This window comes from Oncorhynchus mykiss, chromosome 12 (genome assembly GCF_057628025.1).
Source record: "Oncorhynchus mykiss isolate SJ-2025 chromosome 12, ASM5762802v1, whole genome shotgun sequence".
NCBI lineage: Eukaryota > Metazoa > Chordata > Actinopteri > Salmoniformes > Salmonidae > Oncorhynchus > Oncorhynchus mykiss.
The window spans coordinates 38,161,931-38,185,000 of record NC_143033.1 but is presented as its reverse complement, the minus strand read 5'-3'; the positions used below and the strand labels follow the sequence as shown (position 1 = coordinate 38,185,000).

Sequence of the window (23,070 nt, the reverse complement as noted above, 5' to 3'; positions counted from 1 at the left end):
CTGTGTCTTACGTATCCTCAGATCTGCTGACGACCTGCTTAAAGCCTCCTCATGCTCTATGGACTGTTCAATGCCTGTAGGGAACAGAGCGAGAAGGAGAATTCATCTACCATTACCAGTAGCATTTATTCAGAAGGTCTAATTAACGAAGAACATGGGCCTCGTTTCCCCCAGAGCCTTCGTAGCGTTAAGATCTTAAGATCATCGTTAGAACCTTCTTACGATGGATCATTAGTAGCCCAGGTGTTTCCCAGAGCCTTTGTTAGTAATGTGGCTCTTGAAACCCATGCACATCTACGAGTGATCCAGATGAGTGATCCAGGCCACTCATAGAGCAGCCAAAATGCATTGTTAGAGCTTAATTTGACCCCTTTCGTCGCAGGAGTAAAATAATCTTGCAGCAGGATGATTTTAATATCTGAATAAATATTTAGAATCGCCGCCAGTGGGCAGCTGGAAGTGGTGTTAGTATATGAAATGCAGTACCGTACCTAATGTACATTGTACTTTACATAGGCTAAATGCAGGCTTCAGCACATCTCTTGTGAATTCTTATGTGGATTATAAAACATTTACATATTTGTAGATGTATTTTTCGTTAAGGAAAATCTGTTGTTTTAGATCAATTGTTTTATTAAATGTTGAAGACAAGCAATAGGCAGACTCAATACCTGTGTGGTCCAGCAGTTACAGCCACTGACCCGACACACATATGCCAGAGTTGGCATGGGTTCGAAACCGGCACACTGCCCTTTGACTCATGGATGAACGGCAAAGATTATGGCTATTCTGACAAGATACATGTCTCTTAGCCCTAATAATGGGAGACATTTCCGCCAAGTTGGGCCTCTCTCTTCCAACGTGACAAATAGTGACCAGTCTAAGTCTACATTAGGCCCACAAGTTAATTCAAATCAATTGCATTTATTTCAATGTTTTCAAGAAGTAAAATGAATCGTCTCAGCTCAACCAGATCGTCTTTGGATAGGCTCAAATACATAAAACATCTTGACAACTTTAAGAAATAAAATATTAAAAATACACACACAATACAGGCTTTCAATCCACACCAAAGACCAGAACTATACAAAAAAATATAAATAAATATAAATAAAAATATATCTAAATATATATTTCAACGATTTTACTGAGTTACAGTTCTTATAAGGAAATCAGTCAATTTAAATAAATAAATTAGGCCCCAATCTATGGATTTCACATGACTCGGCAGGGGCACAGCCATGGGAGGGCAAAGGCTCACCCACTGGGGAGCCAGGTCCAGCCAATCAGAATGAGTTTTTCCACCACAAAAGGGTTTTATTACAGACAGAAATACATTCCTCAGTTTCATCAGCTATCCGGGTGGCTGGTCTCAGACTATCCCGTAGGTACAGAAGCCGGAAGTGGAGGTCCTGGGCTGGTGTGGTCACACGTGGTCTGTGGTTGTGAGGCCGGTTGGACGTACTGCCAAATTCTCTAAAATGACGTTGGAGGTGGCTTATGGTAGAGAAATGAACAAATTCTCTGGCAACAGCTCTGGTGGACATTTCTGCAGTCAGCATGTCAATTGCACGCTCCCTCAAAACTTGAGGAATTGTATTGTGACAAAACAGCACATTTTAGAGTGGCCTTTTATTGTCCCAGCACCAGGTGCATCTATGTAATGATCATGCTGTTTAATCAGATTCTTGATATGTCACACCTGTCAGCTGGATGGATTATCTTGGCAAAGGGAAAATACTCACTAACAGTGATGAAAACAAATGTGCGCACAAAATTTGAAAAACATTTCTGGGACATTTTATTTCAGCTCATGAAACATGGGGGACCAACACTCTACATGTTGCGTTTATATTTTTGTTCAGCATGTATATTGACAAATTATACATAGCCAAACTAGAAAATGTAAACGAGCATCCACAGTGGAAGAAAGTTTTTCGTTGTACAGTACGCCTACATCTGTCAATCAACTGATGGCCCAAATCAGCTCATCAACTCAACCAGGGAAACAAACAGCCTATTATAGGTTCACACCTTTCATTATGTAACAATGGATAGGCTAACGGGTGGTCCGATCGAAGGTAAAAAAAAATAAAAAATAAGGTGTTAAACACATGAAAAAAAAAAAAACATTGAAAAAAAAATGGTTCCTGATCTTGGACAGACACTTCAGAACAAATTTCCTTTAGATTTGTTGGGGCAGGACTATCTGTTTAATGTAGTGAATTTGTTATTCAATGCTATTGTATGGCCTAATAGCAGTAAGGCCCAAAACATTATTTTTTATACTTCAAAAATACTTCTTAAAATTCTAAATCAAATGGCAAAATTATCCTTGATATGACCTTCTTAAAACAATTCCATATAGGTTTAGTCGAAACACCCAGCTTAGACTGTATAGTGGCAAAAATAATGGGCTAAATACATGTAAAAACAAAAATAAACATGTTTCCTCATCTTTCTTATCTCTCAGATATAGGACAGACATTTCAGAACACACTTCCTTTAGGGGGGGGGGAACTATCTGTTGTTCCATGTAGTGAATCTGTTATTCAATGCATTTGTATGGGCTAATAGCAGTAAGGCCACACTCTTTTTTCCATCAAATCATTTTTTTATATAAAATCAAATGGCAAAATGATCCTTGGCATGACTTTCTTTTAAAAAATCCATACAGCTTAGTAGATCCATTGTCAGTATTGTGAAATATAATATTAAGGTAAGATTTGAATGGAGAAAGCTGATCCGAGGGCAGCGCTGCTTTTCTTTCAATCCAATCAGTATCGACACATGGTCTGACGACGCACTTAGCCAATGAACGTTCTCTCTACTTGCTTGTTTGGGTAACACTTAAAAAGTTGGCTAGTAAAGAACAATGCATCTGGTACAATCATCCCAATGCTGAAGTAACTAGGAAACGAGGCCCTGGTTTAGTTTTTTAAGAGAATCTGGCCAAAGGCGGCAACATTATTTAGCGTAGAGAGGGAAGTGTGTTTGCAACATACTTTTTAACTTGGAGCGCACTTTGTTCGCAAACTTCTTTATGTCCGTCATCAACTGCTCCAGCTCTGCCTTCGTTTCTGTTGATACAGAGTAAAAAAATAAAATACAATTTAAATCACAATTTTACCCAACAAAATCAACACGATTGCAACAGTGAGTTTGTTTCGGTTTCTTCCAGGAAAGAAAATAACATCAAAACACCCCAGCCATATCAACAGATGCTGAAATGCTTTAAACTAATACATCTTCCTGAGAGGGGTAAAAGAATCCTAAATAAACCAAAATAACACATCAAATGGAAGATCAGGGATGCTTTGGTGGTGATGACCTAGTTCCTGTTCCTGTCCTATCCCACATCAGCCAGCTACCAGCATCAGTCATCTTCTCAGTGGGCTGCACAGACTACACCACCCACACAGAGATATGGTAATTTCACCCTACTTCTAAGCCCTATATACAACCTTGGGCTAGGTCTCAATAGTCAAAACAAGTGGATCCCTGTTCTCATATCCTTACCCTAATGATCTAGAATGACTGGATAGGTGAAAGTAATATGTTGGTTTGAGTTCCTACATGTTTCTCTCATATATCCTGTGTTTTCAGCTCGGTGTGGGTAAAGCTCCTTTTCTGTTTTTATTCCTCCTAAAAAATTATGTCTGGAGTAAGAGGAAGGCAGCCACAGCCACTCATCAATTATGAATAGGAGAGTGATGGCCCAAAACCACCACTAGACCCCACAATAGCTTGTTAGTGTAGCTCTGTGTTCTTTATATACTGTACACTCCTTGTAGTCCTCCTGATTTGCAGAAATCAGACTCAACCCCCGTTTGGAGATTTTATTCTCTCTTCTAGAGGCTGAGAGGAGAGACATTCACATAAGAGGCTCCCTTTGGCTCCAAGACAGCTCTGTCTTCAGTGGGTGAGTGTGAGTGTCGTGTGCGTGTGTGCATACCTGTGTGTGTTTGCATGTGTGCGTGCATAAAACAGACCGTCTCTGTTATGGTATGTGTGAGGAACCCTGGCTCTTCTCGCTAATCATGCATCTGATCAGAATGCAGCAGCAGGGGCCTCCTGAGTGGCGCAGCGGTCTAAGGCACTGCAGTGCTAGGGGCGTCGTTACAGACCCAGGTCGAACCCAGGCTGTATCACAACAGGCCGTGATCGGGAGTCCCATAGGGCGGTGCACAATTGGCCCAGCGTCATCCGGGTTATGGGGGGGTATGGCCTGGGGGGGCTTTACTTGGCACATCATGCTCTAGCGACTCCTTGTGGCAGGCCGGCCACCTGCAAGCTGACCTGGGTCGTCAGTTTAACAGTGTTTCCTCCGACACATTGTTGCGGCTGGCTTCCGGGTTATGCGGGCATTGTGTTAAGAAGCGAGGTTTATGCGGGTCATGTTTCAGAGGAAGCATGACTCAACCTTCTCCCGAGCCCGTTGAGATAAGATCGAAATTGGGGAGAAAAATGGGGCGCTGACAACTCATTTCTGCCTGCTGTAACCCTGACAACGAGGGTAGGCTGAGTGTGTGGCAAAACAGGGAGGTCAAGTTCATCTGTTGCAGACGAGGAGCTTGTTTGTGTCACATTCGGCGGCACTTTAATGGGGGCAAAGGTCTTCTCTAACCTGCATTAATGATGCAGGGTTCTTCCTCTACTTCGACAGTGACCTGGGAGCACATAGATGTGTTAAGGCTTAAATACATCCAAACGTCATGACGAGACAATAAGTTGTAGGAAATCTTGCCAAAATCGTCATAGCATCAAATAACTGAACCCATGCTTCTCTCTCTGTGTAGCGCTAGGGTAGTGACTGCCCTATTGATCAGGGCAGGGGTGTCAAACACATTTTTACACAAGGGCTACACTGTCACTTTTGGAATTTTCATTGCTCCCTGACTGTCTAGAATTATTTTCGATTACTGTTAGCAAGCTGGTCGGGTGAATGAAGTATACATGATCATTTCTACAGTTTCTATTCGTTTTTAGTCATTTCAATGACAATTGAGATTGTGTTCCCTCAAAAAAATAATGATATTTATTTAACTCAACCCCTCCCGTATGTTTTGACACCAATGGATTAGGGCCTCTAACTGAAAACAAAAGAATGACTACTGACTAGAGAGAGGTAATCAGTATTATTACCTCTCCATTTTATGTGGATTATCTTCCTCCATCCTCAACGTGTCTCCAGAGTGGACACAAATCAATGCAACACACTTCCTCTTGTTTAGGTGGGTTCCATTGAGCTGCTGAAGGGCCAGGTTTCACAAAGTGTAGGTTTGACTGACTGTCTCTCAACAGCAAGTCAGCAGTCAAGGTAGCATTGCCCTTGAGTATTACTCTATGCATTAAACAAGTAGTGTAGCCAATGGACTGTGACAATAATGTCTTAACAATATGGTCATAAGATACTTTTATTCAAAAGAACTTACAATCCATGTTATGCTAGTTGGAGCGCTGAGTGGGTGGGGAGTTGAATCTGACGTGTGTGTGTGTGTCCCTTGAGTGATGAAAATGTGATGAAAAAATATTTTTATACTCGGTGACAGATGAAGAACATGCTTCACTTTGATTCCCCTGCCACTTCTCTAATGACACCAAAACAGATCAACAAATTAAAGCATTTCTCTCTGTACTTCAGTGAAATGTCATACGTGTTACTGTGAATTCAACACAGACACTTTCCTACGCTAGCAAGAGTGCTTTGGTAATTACACCAATATTCATCTAATATGAATTAATGGGAGATGGAACATTGCATCTCTCTCCAAATGCAACCCAGGGGAAAAATTGCCCAACGTGAGTAGTCTATAATTGGAATGTATTAATATTTCACTTGACGTGTCTGTCGATGAATATAAATGCAAATGGAGGCTTTTCTTTTTCCATCAGCGCCTTAAGCCCAGTGGTTCTTCTCTGCAAGGAACCTCTCTGCAAGGAACCTCTCTGCAAGGCCAACCAGAATGCATTGGAGATTAGTGCTTATTAGGGAAATCTCTTAATTGGCCATGTTTAACAGTTTTTGATTGATAAAAATAGGAACTTTTATTTTTACGGGGGGGGGGGGCAAATGCATCCATGCATAACTACATGTATTATTTTATACAATGCAATTAAATGATTATATTACAACTTCCAAAGAAAACAGAAGGATATTTATACACTAATTAAAATTAAGTTGTGGCACATTGACTCACTAACTTACATACTGAAAGTAAGTGTGGTGGTGTCGCGCACACACGTCTCTCCAGAGAGTGAGTGACCTTCCACACCAACAACACCAAAGTCCTCATGCCAGGGCATTCACATAATGGGCTGTTCTCCACCTCAATTCAACAAGTAAATTCTCCAATTCCGAACTTAACAAGCAGTGTTTGAGTCTCCTCTCCTTTTCACACATTACATGTGCTGCCATCACTGATAAGAAAACAGTAAGGGTGTGAGAAGAATACATTGTGGGTTGAGAGTAACATAGGGCTTGCTAGTATAGCATGTGGGCTCAACAGATTTATTTATTATTTATTTACCTTTATTTAACCAGGTAGGCAAGTTGAGAACAAGTTCTCATTTACAATTGCGACCTGGCCAAGATAAAGCAAAGCAGTTCGACAGATACAACGACACAGAGTTACACATGGAGTAAAACAAACATACAGTCAATAATACAGTATAAACAAGTCTATATACAATGTGAGCAAATGAGGTGAGAAGGGAGGTAAAGGCAAAAAGGCCATGGTGGCAAGGTAAATACAATATAGCAAGTAAAACACTGGAATGGTAGTTTTGCAATGGAAGAATGTGCAAAGTAGAAATAAAAATAATGGGGTGCAAAGGAGCAAAATAAATAAATTAATGAAATACAGTTGGGAAAGAGGTAGTTGTTTGGGCTAAATTATAGGTGGGCTATGTACAGGTGCAGTAATCTGTGAGCTGCTCTGACAGTTGGTGCTTAAAGCTAGTGAGGGAGATAAGTGTTTCCAGTTTCAGAGATTTTTGTAGCTCGTTCCAGTCATTGGCAGCAGAGAACTGGAAAGAGAGGCGGCCAAAGAAAGAATTGGTTTTGGGGGTGACTAGAGAGATATACCTGCTGGAGCGTGTGCTACAGGTGGGAGATGCTATGGTGACCAGCGAGCTGAGATAAGGGGGGACTTTACCTAGCAGGGTCTTGTAGATGACATGGAGCCAGTGGGTTTGGCGACGAGTATGAAGCGAGGACCAGCCAACGAGAGCGTACAGGTCGCAATGGTGGGTAGTATATGGGGCTTTGGTGACAAAACGGATTGCACTGTGATAGACTGCATCCAATTTGTTGAGTAGGGTATTGGAGGCTATTTTGTAAATGACATCGCCAAAGTCGAGGATTGGTAGGATGGTCAGTTTTACAAGGGTATGTTTGGCAGCATGAGTGAAGGATGCTTTGTTGCGAAATAGGAAGCCAATTCTAGATTTAACTTTGGATTGGAGATGTTTGATATGGGTCTGGAAGGAGAGTTTACAGTCTAACCAGACACCTAAGTATTTGTAGTTGTCCACGTATTCTAAGTCAGAGCCGTCCAGAGTAGTGATGTTGGACAGGCGGGTAGGTGCAGGTAGCGATCGGTTGAAGAGCATGCATTTAGTTTTACTTGTATTTAAGAGCAATTGGAGGCCACGGAAGGAGAGTTGTATGGCATTGAAGCTTGTCTGGAGGGTTGTTAACACAGTGTCCAAAGAAGGGCCGGAAGTATACAGAATGGTGTCGTCTGCGTAGAGGTGGATCAGAGACTCACCAGCAGCAAGAGCGACCTCATTGATGTATACAGAGAAGAGAGTCGGTCCAAGAATTGAACCCTGTGGCACCCCCATAGAGACTGCCAGAGGTCCGGACAACAGACCCTCCGATTTGACACACTGAACTCTATCAGAGAAGTAGTTGGTGAACCAGGCGAGGCAATCATTTGAGAAACCAAGGCTGTTGAGTCTGCCGATGAGGATGTGGTGATTGACAGAGTCGAAAGCCTTGGCCAGATCAATGAATACGGCTGCACAGTAATGTTTATTATCGATGGATAATAACTCTTGATGTATAACTAGGCTGTAATGAAAGAGAGGTTCAGAGGTAGTATGCTATGACCGTGTGTGTGTCTGTAGGAGGCAAATAGCCTCCTACCATTTCGCAAAAATCTAATTTCATGATCTGTGGAGGTTACCACCTACCTTTTCCCTCTCCCTTGTTCCATCTTGCATCCTTTCATCCAGGGAGGAAGAGTAGAGGAGAAGAGTGACTTACTTTCGTCAGGATTGGGGGCAGCCAAGATGGCGCTGTGTTGTCTCTTCACCTCCTCCACCTTCTCTGAGAGCTCCTCGATGAAGCCTCGGATCTCCTCCACCTGGTACAACAGAGAGGGAGACATTATACAACAAGCCCACTCGAGGAGGCCATCCACAAGCAGACCAGGTAATGATGTAGGACCCAGAAAGAAGCCCATTTTTAAAAAAGCATAACATCTATACTTAATATGATTTCTGTTTGGACAAATGTGTTATATCACTCAGATTTGGGGAGACAAAATCTGTTAGCACATTAGAGGCCAATTGCCTAATCAAAACAGGCAAGCTAACAGAGCTTTTTACTTGATGTAGCCCATGCAGTCTCTGTAGATATGCCCTCAATATAACTGTCATAAATATATCAAACAGTATTGGGCCCATTCCATTCGGCTCCTGAGTGGCGCAGCGGTCTAAGGCAATGCATCTCAGTGCAAGTGGTTCAAAACCATGCTGTATTACATCCCGCCGTGATTGGGAGTCTCATAGGGCGGCGCACAATTGGCCCAGCGTCGTCCGGGTTTGGCTGTCATTGCAAATAAGAATTTGTTCTGAAATGGCTTGCCTAATTAGAAAAAGGTGAAATAAAAAAAATATATATCTATCAGCCCTATCACAGCACACCACACTTAGTTATAGGCCTCAGTGATGTCATCGGCGTGCAGTGTGTGTCTATAGGGAGCTGGTCTAAATATCACTGGTGGAGGAGAGAGACATTGGTTACGTCAATGTGTATATTCCACCACTACGGACGCTGCACAGTGCCTGGTAGCTAGGGAGATTCTCAGCTGAGTATGGTGCTCCTCTACAGCTCAGCATGGTGTAGTATTTAAGTGTGCTGTTAGAGAGCTCAGACACTGCATGTGGGCAGCCTGATGGGAAAATGCCTGTTAAAGTAGAGGAAGCAATGCCAGGAAGACTTCAATGAGAGAGAGGAGAGCAGAGGGGATTTAAGCTATTATACCATCACATTCCCGTGGAATAAGTTGTACTTAGAGCTAAATTAAATTTATGTATTGATTTATCCACTTTTATTTGATCAGGTAACTTGATTTAAGAACACATTGTCTTGGGAATATAGGAAGAGGTGCATCATGGGAGAGGTGAGGGGGAGGTTTGATTAAGCCAGTCAGAGGGTAAGGAATCGGATGCTAAAATAATGAAATCAGCAGGTTCAGAACAGTGCTGTATGTACCATGCTAATATCAAACACAGATAGCTAATTTCTCTGGTCCTCAGATAGGCCTCTATGGGGGTGGGGCTTGGTGCTATGTTTGATGGCTTGATGTGTATCTCGATACGGCATGGGCTCTTTGCTGACTGATCCCTTACTTTGGAAGAGGACTGCTCGCGCAAGATGTGTCTGAAGTAATGACGCAGGAGCTTGAACATCTGTAATTGGGAGCCCAAGACATTGCCTACCTACAGTGAGATGTATCGACTTCAGAGCTCAAATGCTGAGCACAAACATGGCAACCCCGCTGCTTCACGCATAACAAGGGCCTGTTCAGTTATGGAAGTAGCTAATGTTAGAAACAGGATCAACTCCAGCTGAATTACAGATTAAATCCTCAACTCAGAGTCAGCACCACTTACAGGTGAGGCTGAACTAGGGCTGCACGATATGGGCAAAATAAAATATATAATAGTGATTTCTTTACCAAATATTGCGGTTTGACACACGATATAGATCAAAACACTTGAGTAAAGTGTTGGAATCATAGAAATATAATGACTTACAGTGTATATTAAGACGCAAAGAAGAAAACAGCACCGTTCTTGTTTGGAACAATAGGTTGACTCCATATCACCCAACAGAACGGTATCCAGTATGATATTGAATCTAACAGAGGAGGAACTGTGCTGCTTGAGTGACAGGGGGCGGGGCTTGGTGTTTGTGGGAAGCAGCCGCAAGAGAAAGAAAACGGAGTAAACTATAGAAACGGACGTTACATGCAGCTGAGATGCATTTCAAAATATTGCATGCGATATGGATCTCGTGCAATATGGATATTGAACATGTAAATATTGTGATTTCATTATGAATTTGATTAATTGTGCTGCCCTAGGCAGAACCTTCCATGCCTTTTCCTGTCCACGGAAACCAATGCTAATGCTAAAGGAGTTAGCCTATATTTGTGTAAATGCTGCTGGTGGGTTTTGTTTTCTGCCCCAAATCTACAAGAACCACTGAACATTTGGCCCAGTTACCACTTGAAATTAGGGTCCACAAGTAGGCCAGGTCTGGTTGCCATACCTAACCATATGTTCAGTGTAAAAATGCTAGACCTGCCCATAGTCAAAGTGCCAACTCTCCCCTAGTGCTCATATCCCACATTTGTACCAAATCTGGACCATATGACATAAGTTCCTGTGCCAGCACTGAGACATATATGTTGCACCAAAAAAAACGATATGGCCCACAGTCGGCTGCTGTGTACGTTAAGATTAAACCAGTGTAAAAGAGTAAGATGCAAATGGTGGGAGAAGAAGGCAAGCCAAACGTTGCTTCAACACATTATTATTTAACCTCGAATACAGGGTTCTTCTTTGCAACTTTAGATGATGCTAATTGGACCTCTTAGCTAAATTACAAGTATTCAGCAGAAATATGAAAGGCACTTGATGAACAATGTTTTGTATAATTTAATGGACCTCAGAATTTCTGATTTAGCTGTCCTGTGCAGTGCCTGTGTACATCTCAGTGGTGTACATAGACAGAGCACTCGCCGCTCACACACACACCTGGGGCTTACCTGTACAAAGAACTCATCCATAAATCGATCTTTTTCCATGTTGACTGCCACATCATCTTCTTCCTCAGTCTCCTTCCCCTAAAGGTGCATAGACAAGGCAATATTAACAGAAATGAATACATTTTCAAAATGTGGATGTAGAAAATGCATCTAAAAAGCATCAAAGAACATCTGCCTAGAGCCTGAAAACCAGATTTAAAAAATGAACTGGCAACTTCCACATTTGTCATGCCTAGTGCAACTCTACTAGTTTATCTAACGTCAACAACAAAGTAAAATAATTATTCGCAGCCAGAGAAAAAGACGCCTGTGATGACAAAGGATCCGATTGATCCCCAAAAAGAAGGCGAAATCAGGGAAGGATGGCTCTCTCTGGGGGATTCGTGTAGGAAGTGCTATCCTCATCACATAGACCTTGGCAGCTGGGGGTGGATGCAATGAGTCCTTAAAAGCATGTATGTTTAATTCCTCTACCAGAGGGGGTCCTTGGGGAGGTTCAGGACGTGGACACAGGGTCAGGGTTAATCTCCTCTGTATGCTGTCTCTGTCACATCTCATGCATTTAATTAATCTTATCTAGAGCGACTTACAGTTAGTGCATTCATCTTAAAGATGCAATATGTAACTTTTTGGGCGACCTGACACAATTCAAATAGATATGTGAGTTATTGATCGGTCATTCTAATTGAAAGCAAGTCTAAGAAGTGGTAGATCTGTTCTATGTGCGCCATTTCTATGCTGCCCGTGCTTAAATTCATTTTTTCATCTTTTACTTTCGGTTTTGTACACCAGCTTCAAAACAACTGAAAATACAATATTTTTGGTTATGGAAAATGTATTTCAGAGCAGATTAGATGCTACAATGATTCTCTACACTATACTTGCTTGTTTGGTCACAAAATGAAATTAGGCTAACTACTATCATTTTTCAGCTGAGCAATTTCTGCATATTGCATCTTTAAGATAGCTAGGTGGGACAACCACCGTAACGACTAAGGCAAAACGGGTTATTGGACATTTTTGCAAATACATTACAAATAAAAAAAACAGAAATACCTTATTTAGGTATTCAGACCCTTTGCTATGTGACTCAAAATTGAGTTCAGGTGCATCCTGTTTCCATTGATCATCATTGAGATGTTAACAACTTGATTTGAGTCCACCTGTGGTAAATTCAATTGATTGGACATTATTTGGAAAGACACACAACTGTCTATATAAAATGTACCACAGTTGACAGTGCATGTCAGAGCAAAAACCAAGCCAAAGCCAGGCTTTGGGGACAAGTGTCTTTATGTCCTTGAGTGGCCCAGCCAGAGCCTTGAACCCAATCGAACATCTCTGGAGAGACCTGAAAATAGCTGTGCCTCGACGCTCCCCATTCAACCTGACAGAGCTTGAGAGGATCTGCAGAGAATAATGGGAGAAACTCCCCCAATACAGGTGTGCGAAACTTGTGGTGTTATACCCAAGAAGACCCGAGGCTGTAATCGCTGTCAAAGATGCTTCAAAAAAGTACTGAGAAAAGGGTCTGAATACTTATGCAAATGTGATATGTTTTTTATTTTTAATACATTCGCAACAATTTCTAAAAAACAGTTTTTGCTTTTTCAATATGGGGTATTGTGTGTAGATTGATACGGGGGGGGGGGGGGGGGGTGTAATTCATTTTAGAATAAGGCAGTAATGTAACAAAATGTGGAAAAACTCAAGGCTCAATGACGATGTTGGTATACATGGGTGGGAAATGCTAATTTATCAACACCTAGAGCCTTTGCTACCTCAACAGCTTGAATCAGGCAATACATTTTTCTACCCATACCCATTTTCTTTCACTGATCACCCAATTCCCACTGACCTTTGGCCTCTATTGAGAAGCATTAGCCAGCCACAGAAGGAAATTAGCCTCCATGAATATCGCCTTAAAGCTAGCCTGGCATGCCAGAATTCGAGACGCCTGTAATAACACCAAGACATCAAGGCTAGTGAACAAGCAGGAAACCAGATGAAGACAGATCAAATTATATCATTCCAAAGATATCCAGCAAATAGGATGAAAATATACTTGGGAGCAAAATGCAATTAGCAGAAACAGGCTATTGATGCCATTGTAAACTCTGCTTATCTAGAAGCATATTGGATTTAGACTTTACTCATTATAATAAAATCTTCAAAATGTAATCAAGGTATGACTACTTGTAAGCACAGATTTGATTGTTTGTCTCACAATAAATGTAAAAAAAGGACAATTGATGGTTGACATCAAGAGAGGTGGAGGTTGATGATGAACCTAATAGTCCCCATGGAAGTAGTGGGGGAGCGTTTTCACCGTCACACACTCATCCTGCTCCTACACATAGGCTGTGGGAGGGCACAGGAAGGGAGACAAGGGTTCCTGGCTCTATGCTGCTACACCATAGTCATTACAGCCATCAGCTCACAGTGACACCACATTATCTCCATTAGCCTACACGTTCCACGACACAAAAAACCCACACACATGCAAACACCGTCCTCTCACCCACACACACACCCTCCTCTCACACACGAAAGAGAAAGGGAGGGCGATAGAAAGAGGGGTGACCACTCCACCCCCCCCCCCCCCTTCCCCGCTCTATGGTTAGGGAGGACATGCCTTGTCACGACCGCCGTTCTGCCGACTCACTCTAACTCCAGCTCCATCTGCACACTCATCATCACACTCAGAGAAAGCAGTCAATGCTGTCACTGGCAAGTGTTACATAATATTTCAAGTGGTCAAAAGGAACCATCAATAACATTAAAGAAGTGTCATAGCTGAGATATTAAAGATATTATGTAGACAACATGTAAGCATTATATACTAACCAAGAACTGGCCATGGGCAGTTTGGACAATCCCATTGCTTTATGCTGTTCTACAATCTACGAGAGGCCCTTGAGAAGTACAGTATCTAGAGGTTTTCATAATGGGCACCAGTGAATACACAATTCAACACTGGCATTCACTAACAGACATGATGCATCTCTGAGAATACACCAAGATCTCAAACAACTAAGAACAGCATTGGTATAGCACTCTAACCATCGGACAATAGTGATCGGGGAAAATGTAAAAAAATACAATCGAATACATATCGGGATATTAATTTTGACAATACATCGTATTGTTTTGACAACATCGCAATATTCTTTTTACGCTAGTTGTCTGTACCTGCACCAAAACATCAGTATTTTTCCTTCATTGCTTGTTTTATTTTCTTTAACCAGGCAATTCAGTTTACAGTGACGGCCTACTCCGGCCAAACCCTAACCCGGGCAATGCTGGACCAATTGTGCGCCGCACTATGAGACTCCCAATCATGGCCAGTTGTGATACAGCCTGGAATCGAACCAGGGTCTGTAGTGACACCTCTAGCACCGAGATGCAGTGCCTTAGACCGCAACGACACTCGGGTGCCCCATCTCCTATTTCAATAGAGAGCCAATTTGTTTTCAGCATTTCAAATCATATCTTATTTGTCACATACACATGGTTAGCAGATGTTAATGCGAGTGTAGTGAAATGCTTGTGCTTCTAGTTCCGACAATGCAGTAATAACCAACAAGTAATCTAGCTAACAATTCCAAAACTACTACCTTATAGACACAAGTGTAAGGGGATAAATAATATGTACATAAAGATATATGAATGAGTGATGGTACAGAACGGCATAGGCAAGATACAGTAGATGGTATTGAGTGCAGTATATACATATGAGATGAGTATGTAAACAAAGTGGCATAGTTAGTGGCTAGTGATACATGTATTACATAAAGATGCAGTAGATGATATAGAGTACAGTATATACATATACATATGAGATGAATAATGTAGGGTATGTAAACATTATATTAGGTAGCATTGTTTAAAGTGGCTAGTGATGTATTTTACATCATTTCCCATCAATTCCCATTATTAAAGTGGCTGGAGTTGAGTCAGTGTGTTGGCAGCAGCCACTCAATGTTAGTGGTTAACAGTCTGATGGCCTTGAGATAGAAGCTGTTTTTCAGTCTCTCGGTCCCAGCTTTGATGCACCTGTACTGACCTCGCCTTCTGGATGATAGCGGGGTGAACAGGCAGTAGCTCGGGTGGTTGTTGTCCTTGATGATCTTTATGGCCTTCCTGTGACATCGGGTGGTGTAGGTGTCCTGGAGGGCAGGTAGTTTGCCCCCGGTGATGCGTTGTGCAGACCTCACTACCCTCTGGAGAGCCTTACGGTTGTGGGCGAAGCAGTTGCCGTACCAGGCGGTGATACAGCTTGACAGGATGCTCTCGATTGTGCATCTGTAGAAGTTTGTGAGTGCTTTTGGTGACAAGCCAAATTTCTTCAGCCTCCTGAGGTTGAAGAGGCGCTGCTGCGCCTTCTTCACGATGCTGTCTGTGTGGGTGGACCAATTCAGTTTGTCTGTGATGTGTACGCCGAGGAACTTAAAACTTACTACCCTCTCCACTACTGTTCCATCGATGTGGATAGGGGGGTGTTCCCTCTGCTGTTTCCTGAAGTCCACAATCATCTCCTTAGTTTTGTTGACGTTGAGTGTGAGGTTATTTTCCTGACACCACACTCCGAGGGCCCTCACCTCCTCCCCGTAGGCCGTCTCGTCGTTGTTGGTAATCAAGCCTACTACTGTTGTGTCGTCCGCAAACTTGATGATTGAGTTGGAGGCGTGCGTGGCCACGCAGTCGTGGGTGAACAGGGAGTACAGGAGAGGGCTCAGAACGCACCCTTGTGGGGCCCCAGTGTTGAGGATCAGCGGGGTGGAAATGTTGTTGCCTACCCTCACCACCTGGGGGCGGCCCGTCAGGAAGTCCAGTATCCAGTTGCACAGGGCGGGGTGGAGACCCAGGGTCTCGAGCTTGATGACGAGCTTGGAGGGCACTATGGTGTTAAATGCAGAGCTGTAGTCGATGAACAGCATTCTCACATAGGTATTCCTCTTGTCCAGATGGGTTAGGGCAGTGTGCAGTGTGGTTGAGATTGCATCATCTGTGGACCTATTTGGGCGGTAAGCAAATTGGAGTGGGTCTAGGGTGTCTGGTAGGGTGGAGATGATATGGTCCTTGACTAGTCTCTCAAAGCACTTCATGATGACGGAAGTAACTGAGTCGTTTACAGAAACAATGGTGGTCCTCTTGAAGCATGTGGGAACAACAGACTGGGATAGGGATTTCATATCCATGACTGATTGTTTTCTCATGGCTCTCGTCCATCTGCAGCAGACATATTGTGAGCAATATGGTTGGAACATCGAATCGCAATTAAATTACAGCATCGAGTTGCAATACATATAGAATTGTGAGCACCGCAATATACACTACCGTTCAAAAGTTTGGGGTCACTTAGAAATGTCCTTGTTTTTGAAAGAAAATCAAAAAATGTTCCATTAAAATAACATCAAATTAATCAGAAATACAGTGTAGACATTGTTAATGTTGTAAATTACTATTGTAGCTGGATTTTATGGAATATCTACATAGGCCTATTATCAGCAACCACTGTGTTCCAATGGCACGTTGTGTTAGCTAATTGTTAGAGGAATTCTAAATTCCTATATGTTTTGTAGCCAAAACCAAATTCGCACTCTCTCTATTTCATTAATGAGTTGTAAATTCATTAATTATGCATGAAATAGATCGAGACCAGTCTTAAAAGTCAGGTAATAGCGTTTAATTCAAGAGAGTACTGGTTACATACACATTTTTCCACAGGTTATAAACTGAAAATGACGTCATCAGTTTCTCACACTCTCTCCGATCCACACAATAGCGCAGTGTCTTCAGGTCTGGAGACTGTCTTCTACTCCCCTCATAAACCAAACATTCCAATCTGTCTAAAGAGATATGCCATCCCTCTCCCTTAAACCCAAGGTCCAGACAATTAATTCATTTTACTTACATTTTCAGTAACAGCTTAACCAAGAACCCATACATTTCATACCATAACATAATAGTATTAAAATAGATGGTTCTAATTTAAATGTATACATAATTAATAATTTCAACCATAATTTCCTCCAACACTAATTCAAGTTTATCATTTTAAAAAGGCTAATCATTAGAAAAACCTTTTGCAATTATGTAAGCTGTGCACAGCTGAAAACGGTTGTGCCGATTAAAGAAGCAATAAAACTGGCCTTCTTAAGACTAGTTGAGTATCTGGAGCGTCAGCATTTGTGGGTTAGATTACAGGCTCAAAATGGCCAGAAAGAAATAACTTTCTTCTGAAACTCGTCAGTCTATTCTTGTTCTGAGAAATGAAGGCTATTCCATGCGAGAAATTGCCAAGAAACTGAAGTTCTCGTTCAACGCTGTGTACTACCCCCGTCACAGAGCAGCGCAAACTGGCTCTAACCAGAATAGAAAGAGGAGTGGGAGGCCCCAGTGCACAACTGAGCAAGAGGACAAGTACATTAGAGTGTCTAGTTTAAGAAACAGATGCCTCACAAGTCCTCAACTGGCAGCTTCATTAAATAGTACCCGCAAAACACAGTCTCAACGTCAACAGTGAAGAGGCGACTCCGGGATGCTGGCCTTCTAGGCAGAGTTGCAAATAAAAAGCCATATCTCATACTGGCCAATAAAAATAAAAGATTAAGATGGGCAAAAGAACACTGGACAGAGGAACTACCTAGAAGGCCAGCATCCCGGAGTCGCCTCTTCACAGTTGACGTTGACACTGGTGTTTTGCGGGTACTATTTAATGAAGCTGCCAGTTGAGGACTCGTGAGGAGTCTGTTTCTCAAACTAGACACTAATGTACTTGATAATTGGCCTCTGTATGCCCATGTAGATATTCCATTTAAAAAATTAAATTTAAACAATAGTAATTTACAACATTAACACTACACTGTATTTCTGATCAATTTGATGTTATTTTAAAAAGGACCAAAAAAAGTAGTTTCTTTCAAAAACAAGAACATTTCTAAGTGACCCCAAACTTTTGAACGGTAGTGTATCTCGTATCGCCATCAAAGTATCGTGAGGTCCCTGGCAATTCCTAGCCCGATTGGACAACATACCCACCCATGCCGTACACTTTTTGAATCAAATGCCTGTGTGATGATTCCACACCGGCACCAAGTTCTCTCAGACCCCCATATCCAGTCAGATGCATGCAGGGCATGGCAAAGGTGATAATAATGCATAACCCTATTGGCGGGCTACAGGATCTGCATACACAAAACCATCTATAACCAATTCCATTGGCTTCCTATGGTCTCAAAAACAGCTAATTCAATTCGCAGCAGTCATCTCCAGAATCCACACACACAGAGTCACAGCATGTCTTCCTACACTGAACAACTCAGAAGCAACATTGAGTAGAGATGAAGTTAGACACTGCATAATTTGGGAAGATGAAACTAATTACGGATTTAGGTGTAGCTGGATCTACTCAACAGTTGGCTTAGGAAGTGGATCTCACCATTAGACCACTTTTGATGTCTGAAAAATGTAAAATGTAAAATGCCTGATGTAAACAAATCAATCTAATAGCTGATATGTCAGCACCATGGACAGTGACAGAATCCCAAACTGTTGAAATTCAGCACCACAGAACATTGGACAGTGACTGCAACTCATTATTGCACTGAATATGAGAGGAAATATCACCCTCCAGTCATGCTATGTCTTGTGGTGTTTAACAGCCACCGCAGCATGACGTTCCAGTGTGAAATGGCTTTTTTAATAGCAGCAAGCTGTGGAGCCTGAAATGGATTTGAACTTAATGTAGAGGTTTAACAATGACTGGGCAGTCATACACTGCATGACCAAAAGTATGTGGACAACTGCTCGTCGAAAATCTCATTCTAAAATTATGGGCCTTAATATGGAGTTGGTCCCCCCTTTGCTGCTATAACAGCCACTCTTCCGGGAAGGCTTTCCACTAGATTTTGGAACATTGCTGGGGGGACTTGCTTCTATTCAGCCACAAGAGCATTAGTGAAGTTGTGCACTGATGTTGGGCGATTAGGCCTGGCTCGCTGTCGGCCTTCCAATTCATCCCAAAGGTGTTTGATTGAGTTCAGGTCAGGCCTCTGTGCAGGCCAGTCAAGATCTTCCACACCAATCTCACAAACCATTTCTGTATGGACCTTGCTTTGTACACGGGGCATTGTCATGCTGCAACAGGAAAGGGCCTTCCCCAACCTTTTGTCACAAATTTGGAACAGAATCGACTAGAATGTCATTGTATTCTGTAGCGTTAAGATTTCCCTTCACTGGAACTAAGGGGCCTAGCCAAACCATGAAAAACAGCCCCAGACCATTATTCGTCTTTCGACCAAACTTTACAGTTGGCAATATGCATTCGGGCAGGTATAGTCCTTCTGGCATCCGCCAAACCCAGATTTGTCCATCGGACTGCCAGATGGTGAAGCGCGATTAATCACTCCAGAGAACTCATTTCCACTGCTCCAAAGTTCACTGCTCCAATGGCAGCGAGCTTTACACCACTCCAGCCGACGCTTGGCATTGAGCATGGTGATCTTAGGCTTGTGTGCAGCTGCTCGGCCATGGAAACCCATTTCATGAAGCTCCCGACGAACAGTTATTGTGCTGAAGTTGCATCCAGAGGTAGTTTGGAACTCAGTAGTGAGTGTTGCAACCGAGGACAGATGATTTTTACACACTACGCGCTTCAAAACTCGGCGGTCCCGTTCTGTGAGCTTGTGTGGCCTACCACTTCGTGACTGAGCCATTGTTGCTCCTAGATGTTTCCACTTCACAATAACAGCACTTACAGATGACAGGAGCAGCTCTAGCTGGGGAGAAATTTGACAAACTGCCTTGTTGTAAAAGTGCCATCCTATGACAGTGCCACGTTGAAAGTCACTGAGCTCTTCAGTACAGGCCATTCTTCTGCCAATGTTTTTCAATGGAGATCACATGGCTGTGTGCTAGATTTTATACACGTCAGCAACGGGTGTGGCTGAAATAGCTGAATCCACTAATTTGAAGGGGTGTATTTTGGCCATGTAGTGTATGTAAGAAATTGTCCCCCTCTATAAAAAGAAAAATCTTGACTATCTGTGAAACCATTCCTAGATTACATTTGGGATATCACTCATGTGAGACGGACTGCGATTGGTCAGTGTGGTACCTCTCGGGGAGAAACCAGGTGTCGACTGTCATCCACAGATGCTAACGCAGCTCCTCTGAGAACTGAGGAATGCCCCCTTTCCCCCCACTGTGTGTGTGAGATAGAAAGGAAGCGCTAAAGTGATAGTGCCTTCGGAAAGTATTCAGACCCCTTGACATTTTCTACATTGTTACGTGACAGCCTTATTCTAAAATTTGATTAAATCCCCTCAATCTACACACAATAGCCCATAATCACAAAGCAATAACGGGTCTCTTTTTTTTTTTACAAAAATTGACATAAGATTTACATAAGTATTCAGACCTTTACTCAGTACTTTGTTGAAGCCCCTTTGGCAGCGACTACAGCCTTGAGTCTTCTTGGGTATGACGCTACAAGCTTGGCACGCCTGTATTTGGGGAGTTTCTTCCATTCTTCTCTGCAGATTCTCTCAAGCTCTGTCAGGTTGGATGGGGAACGTTGCTGCACAGCCATTTTTAAGTATTTTCAAAGATGTTGGATCAGGTTCATGTCCGGCCTCTGGCTGGGCCACTCAAGGACATTCAGAGACTTGTCCCAAAGCCACTCCTGCCTTGTCTTGGCTTTGTGCTTAGGGTTGTTGTCGTGGTGGAAGGTGAATCTTCGCCCCCCGAAGTCTGAGGTCTTGAGCACTCTGGAGCAGGTTTTCATCAAGGATCTTTCTGTACTTTGCTCCATTCATCTTTGCAGCGATCTTGACCAATTTCCCAGTCCCTACAGCTTAAAAACATCCCCACAGCATGATACTGCCAACATCATACTTCACCTTAGGGATTGTGCCAGGTTTCCTCCAGGCGTGACGCTTGGCATTCAGGCCAAAGAGTTCAATCTTGGTTTCATCAGACCAGAGAATCTTGTTTATCATGGTCTGAGAGTCCTTTAGGTGCCTTTTGGCAAACTCCAAGCAGGCTGTCATGTGCCTTTTACTAAGGAGTGGCTTCCATCTGGCCACTCTATCATAAAGGCCTGATTGGTGGAGTGCTGCAGATATGGTTGTCCTTCTGGAAGGTTCTCCCATCCACACAGATGAACTCTGGAGCTCTGTCATTTACGAATGATGCACTGTGTTCTTGGGGACAGTCAATGCTGCAGACATTTATTGGTACCCTTACCCAGATCTGTGCCTTGACACGATCCTGTCTCGGAGCTCTATGAACAATTCCTTATACCTCATGGCTTGGTTTAGCTGTTACATGCATTGTCAACTGTGGTACCTTTTGTAGACAGTTGTGTGCCTTTCCAAATCATGTCCAATCAATTGAATTTACCCAGGTGGACTCCAATCAAATTGTAGAAACATCTCAATGATGTTCAACGGAAACAGAATGCACCCAAGCTCAATTTCGAGTCTCATAGCAAAGGGTCTGAATAGGTATGTAAATATGGCATTTCTGTTTTTATTTTTAATAAATTTGCTAAGATTTCGAAAAATCTTTCGCTTTATGATTGTGGGTTATTGTGTGTAGATTGCTGACGATTTTTTTTGTATGTAAACATTTTAGAATAAGGCTGTAAAGTAACAAAATGTTGAAAAAGTCAAGGAGTCTGAATTCTATCTGAAGATGAACGTGATTTAAAATGTTAGTAAGGTTTCACTGAGATGTTAATTGACTCAAGATCGTTAATAAACACTTGGATATAGCCTATCCGATAATATACAACAAGCCTATGTGGAATTAAGGGGAAAAGTAAAGCACTACACATTCGGAGAAGGCACGTTAATAAAACAATAGTTAATACACCGTTTTCTATAGGGCTGAAGCTAGAAGCTAATTCATTAATAATTTGGCACACTGGCTAGACTACAAGTGAAATCACATTGGGGGAAAAAAAGTTTCACTCGCGCTTTTATGAACAATTCCCATATAAAGATAATGTACAACAACTATCCTAAAGGACAACATTCTACGACACCTGACGGGTGCCAATGTTTTCACCGTCCTCTCACACGTTGCGTTTCCATATGGACGTGTGGAACAAGTTTTACCTTGATAGCCTACTTAGCAAAACGGTTCCCCAGAAATGTACATCATTGTTATGAAATGACAATAAATACTTAAAAAATATGTTCTACTCTAAAACAACTGCTTTCCAACTCCCACGAAATAAGTGAGGCGCACCTTCCGCCCAACCCCTCCGAATAACCACCGTTTGCTTCTGGGGTCTTGAATACAGTAGGGTAGAATTACAAATATAATCACTTACCACCCTTAGCTCGTGTGTACGGTCCTTCATCGTGAATGAACAACTTTTCCACTTGTTTCTACAACTAGGTTGATGCTCCTTATATCCGTACTCTCGAGTCAGGGTTTTATTTTATTTTCCGTGAAGAGAGCAGCGGGCGCGCGCAAGGGGTGTAGATCAATCGAGAGCGCGCGATAATCTCGAGGCACAAAATGTCATGAATTTTCTTGACATCAATGTATTAGAAATATCACTTCAACAAACAAAAAAAATCGTAATTCTTTTCGCAGAGATGAATATCACGATACCCACTTTCAGGATTAAAAGAGAAACAAATTGCATGGTACAGACTACAATATAGCAGACACATTTTAAATGGGCCTCCTTTACAGATTATGAAGAATAAAAACTGGCATTCAAAATGACTGTTTTGGGAACAGTTCATATATTATCAAAATTATTATCACTTTAAAAAACATATCTATGTTTTACACACTAGCGCCACCTGGTGGAGGAGATCGCTGCAGTTTAGCTGACGCCTCATACGCATGGTTTTACTCTGATTCCTTCGAAACATCGCAGACAATATAAAATGTCAGACTCATCCTTTAATTAATTTCTTATATTGTATTTCATGGTAAGGTAGAAACGTTTACAAAAAGTGAACATACTTCCTTGGTG

The 23,070-nt window shown here is 42.2% G+C and overlaps 1 protein-coding gene across 3 annotated transcripts in view; it reads right to left on the bottom strand.

The window, feature by feature from the left end:
* LOC110537539 (syntaxin-1A) overlaps positions 1-22,668 on the bottom strand; it is a 62,245-nt gene extending 39,577 nt beyond the window's left edge. For 2 of the 3 annotated variants that reach the window (XM_090192415.1, XM_021623652.3), the window contains exons 1-5: positions 22,411-22,578; positions 11,067-11,144; positions 8,273-8,372; positions 3,006-3,080; positions 1-74 (exon numbers count right to left, since the gene is read on the bottom strand). In XM_090192415.1, coding sequence (XP_090048541.1) covers positions 1-74; positions 3,006-3,080; positions 8,273-8,372; positions 11,067-11,144; positions 22,411-22,440 — 357 coding nt within the window. In that variant the 5' untranslated portion in view covers positions 22,441-22,578. Of the gene's footprint in view, positions 75-3,005; positions 3,081-8,272; positions 8,373-11,066; positions 11,145-22,410 lie in introns of all 3 variants that reach the window. The other variant, XM_021623654.3, reaches the window with a different exon arrangement.
* Positions 22,669-23,070: the final 402 nt, after the last annotated feature.